The sequence below is a fragment of the Nannobrachium achirus genome, assembly GCF_963921795.1.
Source record: "Nannobrachium achirus genome assembly, chromosome: 7".
Classification (NCBI taxonomy): Eukaryota; Metazoa; Chordata; class Actinopteri; order Myctophiformes; family Myctophidae; genus Nannobrachium; species Nannobrachium achirus.
In genome coordinates this window covers 57,228,594-57,242,512 of record NC_137816.1, presented here as the reverse complement: position 1 = coordinate 57,242,512, position 13,919 = coordinate 57,228,594, and the positions used below count along the sequence as shown (strand labels likewise).

The following is a 13,919-nucleotide window of genomic DNA, read 5'->3' as shown; positions in this document are numbered from 1 at the left end:
CAGTCAGTGTATACTGTACAGTGTCTGGCTGGCGTGTGTTTTAACAACACTACTAACTCTGAACCCTGGTTGTGTTGTTTAATTGTTTTTTGTTTTTTCCTCCCCACACACACACTTCTCTTGACTATTTGGAGCTGTATTTATTCGTGGGACCACTGGACTGCCTTGGTGGAGGGTCCCAGGTGGAAAGACTGGTTATAGAGGATTTGTAAAGCGTTTTTTTTTTTGGACCAGGAATGGAGAGGCAGGATTTAGTGACCTTGTTTAGTGGCGGTGTGGTGCTGCTGTTGCTGCTCTCTGTGTCCTCCTGGCCTGCTGCTCATGGAGAAAGTAAGTACATTCAATGAAATTGCAAGGGGCTTTAATGTTGGCATCAGAAAACGTGCGTTTACATTGCCAAAGAAAGTGTCACAAAAATCACAAGAAACAGTTGAAATGGGGAAAATACAATACAATGTTGTACCCACTGAATTGTATTTCCTCAGATTTAAAATGCGTTTAAAGGTTGCAGCTCTGTTTATACTGTATGTATGTGCACAAACAAAACAAAAACAAATGTATTCCTGTTCATTGATTTTCATTCGTATTATAGCCTATACTGTATCATCTCCAAACCACATGTGTTTGATCATTGGTTCCACTTCCCAAACAGTGGGTCGAGAGAACTCGAGACCCATTTGTTGTGGGTTGCTTTATGGGTGCATTGCATTTTAGTTACCTACATATTGAATTGAATTATAATTATTTCAAAACCTTAACAAAAAAATAATAACAAAAACTATTTTCATGAATTTAAAAAACACATTAAAGTTCTTTATTTTTTCACTAATTTCATGAAGAAATAGGCTAAAAGAAATTCCATAAATTACAAAACAGATGTTTAAGAAGTAGCCTAGTGAAAATAGCCAATCTACAAGCTCTTGTGAGCTTGTAGGTCTGCTATTTTCCCAGGCAAATGTCTAATTTCTCTTTTGGATCACAGGCTAAAACGTTTGGGAACCACTGTGTTTGATGATATTCGATATTCGTATACACACACACACACACACACACACACACACACACACACACACACACACACACACACACACACACACACACACACACACACCTGAACTGAACTTGCTGCTGCCTGTTTACATTGGTTAATTAACATCCAAGTTGGCAGAGATTATGTAAATAATACACATCTACCTACTGTTGTAACTTGTGCTGCCACACACAGCACAGCAGCTCTACCATAACTTGTTGCCCTCTGTCTGATTTGGGGCATTTGATCAAATGTGGGGTCTGTTTTCTTTTAAGTCATTGGCGTATAAATTATTTGCATTCTGTGATTGATTACAATTTGTTTCATTTGGTTTAGTTTCAGTTGCACCACATAACTGTAGTGGAGGATACTATCTGATGGTAGTAACATGCAGTAGCAAAAAAGCATTGTAATTGTGGAATTTCTGCCCATCTTCGTAGTCTGATTTGTGTTTTACATTTTCCAGAATGATTTACTTTGTGCAAACTTTACAAAAAATACCTTGGATTACCTTATCCGACCTCCATATCTTATCGTTTGACTTATTGTCGCAATTTCTCCAAACTTGCGTGAATAATGCAACAGTGTGCTTCCAGGTTTTCATTATGTGTTCATTTAATGACATTCAGATTTCTGACTATGTTTAAGAAGATGCAAGAAAGAGAGAGAGGGCAGAGGAGATGATTTTGCTGAATTATTTGAACGTACACAGCTGAGAGATGCAAGGTGAACCAGGTTAATGTTGGGATTAAAGTCATTGTTGTTATGCTATTCACATGGTTTATGGGCCAACATTAAGGCTATAGTATTGTTGCTGACTGCTTTTTGCATTCAGCCTCCCGTGCATTATGTGAGCACGGCACCACAACAACACAGCCTGCCATGCAGCCTCCACTTTTATTGTTTTGTTTTGGCTGTAATGTATTTATGAGATGCTACACTTGCGTGTGGTGGTGGCTCCAAGGGATTGAGTTACAAATCCTTACTATTTGGCTCCTTGTAATGTTAGTGATCTAGTGGGAACTGAAGCCTGTTGTGTATTTGTTTTGTAAGTCAATCTGTGTTTGAGATCATCAGCTAAGTCAGCCTGTTCTCAACCTTTTCAGGCCATGAGTGACCCCCTCCCCCCCAAATTAATCATAATTTAGAACAGAAAGAATACAAATAAAATAAAATTAACTGAGGGACTACCACCCTGACAAGCAGATGAAATTGTCAGAGTTGAGGTGTTACAGTTACTTTGACCCTGTTGAGTCGGTTCCACAGATAAATGTGTTTAAAATAGCAGATCTACAAGCTCACAACGCCTTGCGTTACCTTGCGAGCCTCTGTTAAATAAATATGGATAATGATAAATCCATAACCAAAACTAGAAGCAGTGCTCTTCCGAGCACAGGTCTCCACCAGACCGTGCGTCCTGGTGAACTGATCGGTGGAGTTATAGGTAAAACCACAAATCAGCCTGTTATAGCGCCACCATGAGGCTGATTTAAAAAAAAAATACGTGGCATTTCTTCCTCGGCCTTGTGGGAACGTGTGTGCGCGATTTCATGATAATTGCACTTTGCGTTTGTGATTTGAGGCATTTTGTTCAAAACGGCTCCATCCTACAAACTTTGGAAGCCAATCTTAGCCAATCAGGATGGAATATGCCAAATCGGACAGATCCGTGTCGATCACATGACTGTCGAGATACTGCCTACCGATTTGTAGGATTTTTGGACAAAATCTGTAAGAATAGTGCACAGAAATGTGTTTTGCAAACATCGGCCACTAGGTGGCGCTAGAAAAGGCCCATTTGAAAAATTTAGGGCAGAGGTTCTAGATTGGCATCCAGGGAATGTGTGTGCTCACTTTGGCAGCGACCAGGCCAACGGCGACTGAGATTAGCTGCTCACAAACTGCGAGGACGCACGCAATCCTACAAACTTTGGAAGCCAATCTTAGCCAATCAGGATGGAATATGCAAAATCGGACAGATCCGTGTCGATCACATGACTGTCGAGATACTGCCTACCGATTTGTAGGATTTTTGGACAAAATCTGTAAGAATAGTGCACAGAAATGTGTTTTGCAAACATCGGCCACTAGGTGGCGCTAGAAAAGGCCCATTTGAAAAATTTAGGGCAGAGGTTCTAGATTGGCATCCACGGAATGTGTGTGCTCACTTTGGCAGCGACCGGGCCAACGGCGACTGAGATTAGCTGCTCACAAACTGCGAGGACGCACGGAGGCGAAACATCGGCCACTAGGTGGCGCTAGAAAAAGCCCATTTGAAAAACTTAGGGCAGAGGTTCTAGATTGGCATCCAGGGAGTGTGTGTGCTCACTTTGGCAGCGTCCGGGCCAGCGGCGACTGAGATTAGGCGCTCACAAAGTGCGAGGACGCACGGACGGACGCACGCACGCACGCACGGACGCACGCACGGACACACGGACGGAGGGGAAAACATACTCTCCCTCAGCCTTCGGCTGGTGGAGACAATAAGACAGAGACGAGCCAAAGGACAATCAATAAATTGCTGTTTTTGAAGATAGTCAGACAAAGAGACATACAGTGAGCAACTGAGCATACCATCCTAGTGGCAGCTTGCTAATTCTCTCTTCCAAAGATGGAAGTTAACATACAGTATATTAGGAATACAGATTATGGCAGTTAGATCGTGGGACTCATTGATTCGTTCCCATATCAAAACAAGAAGACAGAGACACAGTATAACCAAAACATGATCTCGTAGTCAGGGTAACCACAGTCACCATGACCTGGCTGTAATCCACTAGCCTGAACTTACGGTACAACCAAAACATGGTCTCAGGGTAACGAGGACCTATACTGTAAGTTCAGACAGTAGATCACGTAATATAACCTAATAAATGAATCATATAATTATGTATCATAAATCATATCTAACAGTCAATATGAATTGATAAAAGGATGATATTAACCATAACAAAATACCTATCAGCTTGTTCTCAACCTTTTCAGGCCATGAGTGACCCCCTCCCCCCCCAAATTAATCATATTTGAACAGGCACCCCCCAAAAAAAGAATAAAAACTAGAAGCAGTGCTCTTCCGAGCACAGGTCTCCACCAGACCGTGCGTCCTTGTGAACTGATCGGTGGAGTTATAGGTAAAACCACAAATCAGCCTGTTATAGCGCCACCATGAGGCTGATTTAAAAAAGAATACGTGGCATTTCTTCCTCGGCCTAGTGGGAACGTGTGTGCGCGATTTCATGATAATTGCACTTTGCGTTTGTGATTTGAGGCATTTTGTTCAAAACGGCTCAATCCTACAAACTTTGGAAGCCAATCTTAGCCAATCAGGATGGAATATGCCAAATCGGAAAGATCCGTGTCGATCACATGACTGTCGAGATACTGCCTACCGATTTGTAGGATTTTTGGACAAAATCTGTAAGAATAGTGCACAGAAATGTGTTTTGCAAACATCGGCCACTAGGTGGCGCTAGAAAAGGCCCATTTGAAAAATTTAGGGCAGAGGTTCTAGATTGGCATCCAGGGAATGTGTGTGCTCACTTTGCCAGCGACCGGGCCAACGGCGACTGAGATTAGCTGCTCACAAACTGCGAGGACGCACGGACGTGAAACATCGGCCACTAGGTGGCGCTAGAAAAGGCCCATTTGAAAAATTTAGGGCAGAGGTTCTAGATTGGCTTCCAGGGAATGTGTGTGCTCACTTTGGCAGTGACCGGGCCAACGGCGACTGAGATTAGGCGCTCACAAACTGCGAGGACGCACGCACGCACGGACGGACGGACGGACGGACGGACGGACGCACGGACGGACGGACGGACGGAGGGGAAAACATACTCTCCCTCAGCCTTCGGCTGGTGGAGACAATAAAATAAAATTAACTGAGGGACTTCCACCCTGACAATTGTCAGAGTTGAGGTGTTACAGTTACTTTGACCCAGTTGAGTCGGTTCCTGAGCTATAGTCCACTTGGCTCAGGAACTGTTAACTTGGTTCTCACTTCCCGCTAGGGCATTCACGAATAGTGATTTTTAGTATTCGAATTTTTCGACCTCAAAGTATTCGAATAGTCGAATATTCAACAGGACTGGCCAAACTGTCAAATATTAAGTAAGCAAGAGGCGAACATTGTGAAAATAGTTATTTTCACAATATTTATCTGCGGAACCGAGTCACATTAAATGTAATACCTACAACTCCAAGTGCTTGTCAGGGTTCTTATGACTTCTATCTAGCCAAGCTTTATAAACCATGAAGAAAATGAAATATATATTTTTTAAAGACAAAACAATAAAAAAATTTAAATAAGCGAATATTCGACTTCGGTGAACAACGTCGAATAGTGACTTTGATATTCGAATATTCGAATATTTGGTGAATGCCCTACTTCCCGCTGCTAATTATTTTACTTAGGTTACTCAGATACAGTAATTTTGTTGGTGCCGAGTCGAAAGCTCGCTCGAGTTCTTGCCACAGTAGTCAATGAATGGAGTTGGCTAAATAAGTAGCTGAGGTGATGCTGCTGGAAACGATATATATCATTACTGTCACACTTTGTTTGACCAACTCGGTCCCTGAAGAAGCGCCAATACCTTTTCCCGTCAAGCTAACCCGTTTTTAGACCTGGATCTGTGTCACTTTGAATTTGAACCACTTATCCATTATTTTATTCTTTTAACTATTACAAAATAGCAGAGATACTCACAGGGTGGCACCGGGTGCCTCGCTACGAGCTTGTAGATCTGCTATTTTTGAATATTTTGACCCGATTCTATAAATGTCTTCTAAGTCCTTCTTTTAAATCAGTGGTTATCAAACCTTTTCATGTCTTGTCAAGGACCCCCAAAATGAAATGATTTTACAAATGACATGACCCCCAGGAGCAGACATTTGAGTTACAAAAGTTTGCTTTGAAAAATATATATTCAAAGATTTACAAAAAGCAATTTTTTAATAGCTAAAGTATAAAATAATTCCAGGTATGGTTAATGGCATGTCTATAGAAGGAGCTACTAAAACACCAATGGTGCTTATACTCGGCATACAGACTTGTAGCCAAAGTGGCACAGTTACTATTATGAATAGGGCTAGGCCTACGCTAGTTACACTGTACCATTTTGCTGGAGCGATGCACTATGTAATCACTATTGCTTATTAGATCAGAGAAAACGATATAGATCCCAGAGGTATAATTGGGTAATATCAAGCTCTCTGCTTGTGTTGTTGTCATTTAACTAAACATGGTTACAAACGATCTCTTTCCACCTCGCTCTGTTGTTTCTCTCTCTCTCTCTCTCTCTCTCTCTCTCTCTCTCTCTCTCTCTCTCTCTCTCTCTCTCTTTCTCCTCTGTGTATTTCTCTTTCTAGCTCTCTGTACGATTGCGTAAACACACACACACACACACACACACACACACACACACACACACACACAGTCAAGTACACTTCCGTTTGGAGTGTTTTCATTTTGCCATTTAGGAGGAGACCAAATTCCATAATTATGCCTTTTTTATAATTGTATTGAACCATTTACTGTAAGTTAACAGTCCAGGCTGACCGATTTTCGTCAACGAGGGTTGGTGGAGACTGGAGAGGGGAAAAACAGAGTGAAAGGTCAACGTTTGCTAAGTATGGAGGGTTTAAGTGGTTAAATGTCTGAAATATGCACACTAACATCTATCCAACACTGATGACAGCCCTGTCAAACAAGTCTATAAAGTTTAATCTGCAACACAATTTTATACAACATGTACTTGAGGGGTCCCTGCCTCATCTCTCTCAGCCTGGGGTCCTTGGCCTGAAAAACTTTGAAGACCCCTGTCCTAGTCCTAGATCAGTGGTTCTCAACCTTTTCAAGCCGCAAGCCGCATATACCCTCTATACACTTAAACTTTATGTTGATTTTTTTTACTGTTGAGTGAGAAAACAATATGGGGTCCCGAGTCCGACCCACAGATTGAGAACAACTGTCCTAGATCATCAGCGTTACAAATGCGGGTCCACAGACAGACAGCATTCCTGTGAGATCCTTGAAAATCATATACTGTAGGGGACGTGTCATTGTGCCAGAATAGAGATAAGATTAAAACATAATAATGAAGACACAGTGAGTGAACTTGATGTTGCGTCTTAAACTCTAGGTCGTCATCATGTCTGGACAGTCCTCCTCATGAATGTAAGGAAGGATTACCCTGACTCAGAGTAGACACCAATAAAGGAATCTCCACACAGCTCTTGACCTTTTTAATTTTCAGTTGTTTCTAGGTTTAGGGTCAGAGAAGGACAGAGAGCGAAGGCAGAAAGGGACAGGGGAGAGAGCGATGTTCTGCCCTGCAAGGGTTGAAACGTTTTTTGTTTGTTAGTTTTTTGTTTGTTTTTATGCCTTTAAGTTTGAAGGGATAGTTTCCCCCCCCCAAATTACTTTTTTTCTATCGATTTCTCACCCCATGGTGACTTGAATTCATGGATTTTGTTGTTTTTGTCACATTCCTGAGCCAATAATTTGATGACCAGCAGTGGTTCCCTAAGGAGCCTCCTCAAATTATTGGCTTAGGAATGCGACAAAACAATAATAATAATAATAAATCGTGAATTCAAGTCTCCATGGGGTGAGTAATCGATAGGGAAACAAGTTATTTTGCCTTTAATGATAGGGATGACAGGAAATGGGGGAGAGAGATGGGGAGTGACATGCAGCAAAGGCAATCGGGATCGGGACTCGAACCCGCAACCCGCTGTCGGGCTGCACTGAGCCCAGGTGGCTGGTGGCCGCTGTGCCAGTGACCCAGACTGTTTTTTTTATTATTTTTATTATTATTAGGCCAATATAAACGGCACGTGGTTTGTTTGATTGATTGAAAACTCATTTAGAGGTTTGCTTAGGAAAAAGTACAGTTTCATGACGGTACAGTTCACTGGTACAAGGTCAACTAAAAGGATATACCCAAAAAAGCCTATGGCTTGTTTCAATTGATGTCCTTTTTTTAAACTCATAACATTGAATGACAACAGATAGAAAACAGTACTATGGATCAGCAGTGAGCGTGCAAACTCTGGACATGAGCGGTCGCGCCAGCGGCCGCAAACTTAGTTATGTACATAAGAAGTTTTGAAAGAAAAAAATCTGTCTTACAGATCCTTTAATGGATGGTATCAGGACATTACACATTTTGGTGTCAGAGCAGTAGAATGAGAACTTTCCCATGTTTGTTCTAAATTTGGGTGCTACCAGATCACGGTGGCTCCCTCTGTGTTGTGGCTGTGGGTGTCACTCACTTTGGAGAAGTAGTTTGTCATGGATGAGGGTTTTGCGGGCACTGAGGGCAATGTCTCTTCTTAATACCAACCCCAGTGGTATTTGCTTAAGGCCCGTGTTCCACCCTGAGCCATCTCAAACTAGCAAAGTGTTTTGCAATCAGTTGGCTCATAGGCTTAAGGCAGAGAAGCAGTGCGGTATCAGTTTGTTTTGGGAGGTGGTCTCAGCTTTTAGTGACGAGATGCTGGAGAACCAAGAGGTGTGAGCAAAATCAAAATGGCGTTGAATGAGGTAGTCTTGATTAGCCTGGTAAGCCAGCCTCATACTGTGCATTCACTAACTTGTTCCTTCTCACAATATGAGCCTGGAATTATGGGCTATAGGCAGCTTGAAAAGTGGGCTGGAGTAGGCTATAGGCAGCTTGAAAAGTGGGCAAGAGTACTTGCCTTGACAGACAGACTCCTCATCAGCGTAGCAAAACATCTGCCGACATCACAGTGCAGCCAGTCGGAAGAACGGCAAACAAACACATATTTTTGGCCGCTGAGCTCCGCTAGTGCATACTCCTGTTCCTTTTTAATTGCTGTAGCATAATTGATTCTAACTCTGAGATAACTTCACTTATTGCTTGTTTTATCGTTTCGGCGTTAACTGTTACACTTGTTGCTTTGAGAGCAACATTGAAAATGCCACAGCATGTATTCTACGTCACCATTTACACATGGACCAATCAGGGGAAGCTTTTCACTTGTTGTGCGGACAGCAGTTGAAACGCAGTCACTGATTGGCCCCAATCATTTTCTGATTTCTCATACTTGCTGCCTATTGGCCAAAGTGCAGACCTGATACTGGGGAAGGAATGAGTGACTGAGCGCAGTGTCAGTCTTGAGAGCACTTTTTTTGACAAACCAAATATATTCACAAACATATTCTTGGGTAAGGGTTTGGTCACCCAACAGCCAGTTGGGTTCAGGCACCAAAATGGGTTGCAGCGGCCCTGATTGTGGTCAAGTCATATAGGACATTCAGAACTGTAACTGTTTTGACGGACCGACTAAAACTATGACGAAAAAAATGTTCAACTACTTTTCTGATGAAAACTGAATAAAAACTAAGCTATGATGACTAAAACAAAGTCTAAATATAATATTCAAAATTTCATCAACAATTTAAAAACTTGACTAAAATGTTAGGAGGGAACTAGTGGAGAAGAGATCCAGTAGAACTAAAGACAAGTCATTTTATGCTTGGCTTGCACTTGGGTGTTGCGCTCTGTAAATCTACAAGCTCACAACGCGTCACAGCGGTGAGCTTGTAGATCGGCTATTTTCAGCATGCAACCAAGTGTAAAATATGGCATTACAACGCCTTCAAGGCCTGCCAAAATACATTTTTGTCAACAAAATCAACTGCAGATAAAACATTTTAGATAGAATCATAAAATATGACTAAAACTGGAATTTGGAATTTTTAATCAAATGACTATGACTAAAACTAAATCAAATTTTGCCGTCAAAATCAGCAATGGTGTGCTGGCTGTTTTTCTCATTTTCACAGCTTCAGGCATTGTTCTCCAGAACTGCTCATCCCATCAACTTCACGCCTATGATGGGTCCTCGTGCAGCGATACACCTGCCAAGCAGTGTTCTTCACTGATAAAAACACTGACTCCATTCTTCAACCCGGCATGTCTCTTGTTAGATTTCAGCTGCGTTTTAATTTAAAGGCATCTAGCAAACGCATTGTTTTGAATCTGTGCAGCATTCCTCAGTCAACATGAACATAACAATGTCCACGTTTATGTATTTAACATAGTTGAGGTGCAATTGTAAACAAAAAAAAGTCAGGTATGCACTTTTTCCATTATTTTCTTCTCTTTCTTTAAGGAACATTCTAGAAAATTTAATATTTGACTTTGCTAACATTGATTGGGAGTTTGTGTAGTTTAAATTGTTTACATGGCTGAGTCAGTCAGCGCACACAGAGCCTTGTAGTCCAATAGTGCTCTCTCTCTCTGCTCTGGGGAAGTCAGGATTCTCGGGTTGATCCTTCCAAAATAGATGTGGGTCTAATTTAACCGCTTGAAGTTTGATCCATTTGATAAACCCCCGATCAGAAGGGGCTCCTTTTAGTTTTTTCTAAAAAAGCAGACTTTATAGATCAGTGGTTTTCAACCCTTTTCACATCAAGGTCCATTATTTATTCAGCATTTGAGCCACGGACCACCATTTGATGACATTTAGCCTCTCAGACCCAAAACGAATATTTCGTTATCTTTGGATAAGACGCAACGCATTGTGAGCTTGTAGTTCTGCTATTTTCAACTTATGTTCTTTTACTGAAGTACATTTAGAATGTTCTAAAATCTTCAAACGTTTACTCGAAAGAGTGTTTCAAGTAAAAAGTGATCCACAAACACACATTACCGTTAAAAAAGCAGCTAGCAATACTAATTTCTATGGTGTTGCAGGCCAAGTAATCCCATGTTTAAAAACAAAACGCCAGAGAGTGTGAACTCGGTGACCCCCGAGGCCAGCTTGGCGCTGACTTTATCCCACACTGGTTCAGAGACTCAGACACTGCACAGGTTTCAGCCACACAAGGAGGCTTTACACACACTGTGACCAGGCCAGGGATACACTGACCCATTCAGATCTGGAACGCATCCGTGTCACTAGGGCTGTCACCATTATGACATTTTACATGACGATTGATTGTCACTCAAATAATTGCGATTAACGATTTAATTGTTTTTGTCATTGATGATTACATTTCTGTTTGGCTTTTAGGTAAAAAAAAAATATATATATATTAGGGCTGTCCTCGACGCAGGATTTATCAAGTCGATTCGAGTCGCGGGGGTTAATCCGACGCGTCGACGAATCGTTTATGTAAAAAAAAGAAAAAGAAAACAAAAAAAAAGTGGTGCTTTAAGCTTTTAAACCACGTCAACGTAATACAATAAAACAGCAATATGTTTTAAGCCTTTAAAGTGAATTAGATCCATCATGAACTACCGTGCATATTGAGACATGATAGCAGTGGACACTGGACATTAATGACGATAAGATTGCGTCCAGCCGTGCGTAATTTGCCGTGCGTAATTGTGAATTGTGGAGCAGAGTAGAACAACGGAGGAGAGAATAATGCATCTCTTTGACAGCATGTCGTGTATTATTTCCACAAGTTGTATTTTCTCAGAGCACTGTTGCTGTATCAAAAGAGCTATGTTGCCGATCTGGTGCGAGATAATAAAAAGAAAACAGTTCGCCCGTCGCTATTCCTCAGCCTGAGTCCAACCACCACACACCCACGGCAGTGAAAGTGAAAGCGCATCGCGCTGGCTCTGCTGATTCTTTGGCCAGCTCTCAAGTAGAATAACAACTCGTCGACGCATTTCCTTTCCAAGCGGTTAACTTCAAAATAAGAGCTCCCTGTTATATGATCAAGGCAACTTTCAAGTCACGTGAACTGATTTTATTTTTAAGTCTAGTTTACAAGTAGTAGGAAGTATGGACTCAATAAGAATTACATGACAGTCACAGTCCAGCGCTCTCATACCGCACCACAGTATACTGGTGTGATAAAAAAATTATATATTTTTGACGGCTCGACTCAAACAATTGGCGTCGATTCCGGGGGCTTAAAACGACGCGTCGATTCGTCGATTTTTAGAGGACAGGCCTAATATATATATATAAAGATTAAGCGAACATTTGCTCAAATCTTTATTTCTCCGGGTCCCTGGAAAGACATATATTGAGATGGGAGTTCCGCGGTCAAATTCAATTATCATTCTGGGGGTCCTTTGGAGCACTACTTATATAGAATCGTACATTTTTCAGAAAACTGTTAGGATTTAGAAGACATTTATAGAATCCGTCTCAGGTCAAACCTAGGTCTCTCTCTCTCTCTGTCACTATGTCTCTCTCTCTCTCTCTCTCTATCCTGTGTGCTGTCTATTTCCTTCCCTCCATCTAGTGTTGACAGCAAATTGTGTTTTAGTTCTAGTCGTTTAGTCTTTTGAATGACCGTTTTATTTACATTTTTTGACATCTGAAAAGTTTTAGTGTTAGTCTTGTTTTAAACTAAACATCGTAAGACTTCTAGTCGACTAAATTACAGTTGTTTTTTTTGTCGATAACATGACTTGTCTTTTAGTTTGACTGGATCTCTTCTCCATTTGTCCTTCCCTGACATTTTAATCTAGTTTTATTTGTTGACAAAATTGTCAATGTATTTAGTCTCAGTATAGCTTAGTTTTTATTCAGTTTTTGTCAGTGGCGCTCTCTCTCTCTCTCTCTCTCTCTCTCTCTCTCTCTCTCTCTCTCTCTCTCTCCTCTCCCTCTGTGTGTTTTTGTTTATTTGATCACTTTCTACCGTTCTCTGCCAGTCAGGTTGGGTTTTTCTGTGTAAAGCCAACAACACAGTAGTTTGACTGGCCGCTCGACCTGTTCAACAGGAGTTAGTCTGTGTTGCTGCCCTCCCCTTTTTTTCTGGAGGTGAGGGGTGGGGGGAGACTTTTTCTATTTTAAAAACTCCCATTTCTCCCCCTGTGCCGGTGATGGATGTGACGAATCGTTGGAGCCTTGTTTAGCAGTTTGTCTTGGAAACGAGATTTGTTATAAATGTTATAAAACATATATAAAACAAAAACTATCCACAAAAAATTCTGAAACTAAACTTTTGTGAGACCTTCCTCAAGAGGAACGAAACGTTGCTCTGATTTTATTAAACTACTCTCTTGAACTTGCAAGTGGCAGTGTGGGTATGTGATCTGTCCAAGATTCCCACTTCTACCGTTTGGAGTGTTAGCATTGACTGTCTTATCAGACTTTTATGACTGTCTTATATCGACTCGTTTACAGTGTATCGGTAGGTAAACAGCTGATTAGTGATTTGGAGAGCCATCAGTAATGTTGTGCTGATATCTCTGTGGGTGATACTTTTTAAATTTTGTTTGACTCGTCACAGATAAATATTGTGAAAATAACTGATCTACGAGCGAGGCATTGTGAGCTTGTAGATTGGCTATTTCTCAACATTTTTGACTCTTATATTAATTGACAATTTAACCAATGTTTGACCGGTTTTCATAGTATAGTTTGTTCATTACTTTTGATGCAGTAAAGATCGAAAAGGTACTCACATATTTTACTTACACTAAGTAAAAGTATCTATTCTGCAATGTACAAGTAAATGTCCGGAATTCAAAATGTTCTTGATTAAAAGTACTCGTTGGCTTCAAATGTACTGGCATCAAAATGTACTTAAAGTACCAAAAGTAAAAAGCACTCATTATGCAGGATGTCCCATTCACACGTTTTCGAATGTATAAAAAATGTTTGAAAATAACAGATCTACAAGCTCATAATGAGCAATGTGAGCTTGTAGATCAGCACTTTTCAATTTCAAATGGCTGAAATGTATAATTGGGCTGACATGGTTAAATTATTTTTTTGTGATAATAATCAAAATCTAGTCATAGTAACTAGTAAACTAAAGTTTTCAAACAATTGTATTGGAGTAAATGTATAAAATTTGTCTCTGAGATTTAGTGGAGTAGAAGTAAAATTATTGGGCATTGGAAATACTCGAAATTGTACTTAAGTGCAGTACTTGAGTAAGGTAAATGTA

General features: G+C 40.9%; 1 protein-coding gene across 1 annotated transcript in view; it reads left to right on the top strand.

The window, feature by feature from the left end:
- Positions 1–236: 236 nt before the first annotated feature.
- The window catches only part of LOC308288866 (insulin-like growth factor 1 receptor), a gene marked incomplete at both ends in the record, with an annotated part of 95,763 nt that continues 82,080 nt past the window's right edge, over positions 237–13,919 (top strand). Inside the window, one exon of the mRNA XM_080730341.1 lies at positions 237–330. Within this exon, the coding sequence (XP_080586467.1) occupies positions 237–330 (94 nt within the window). The remainder of the gene's footprint in view (positions 331–13,919) is intronic.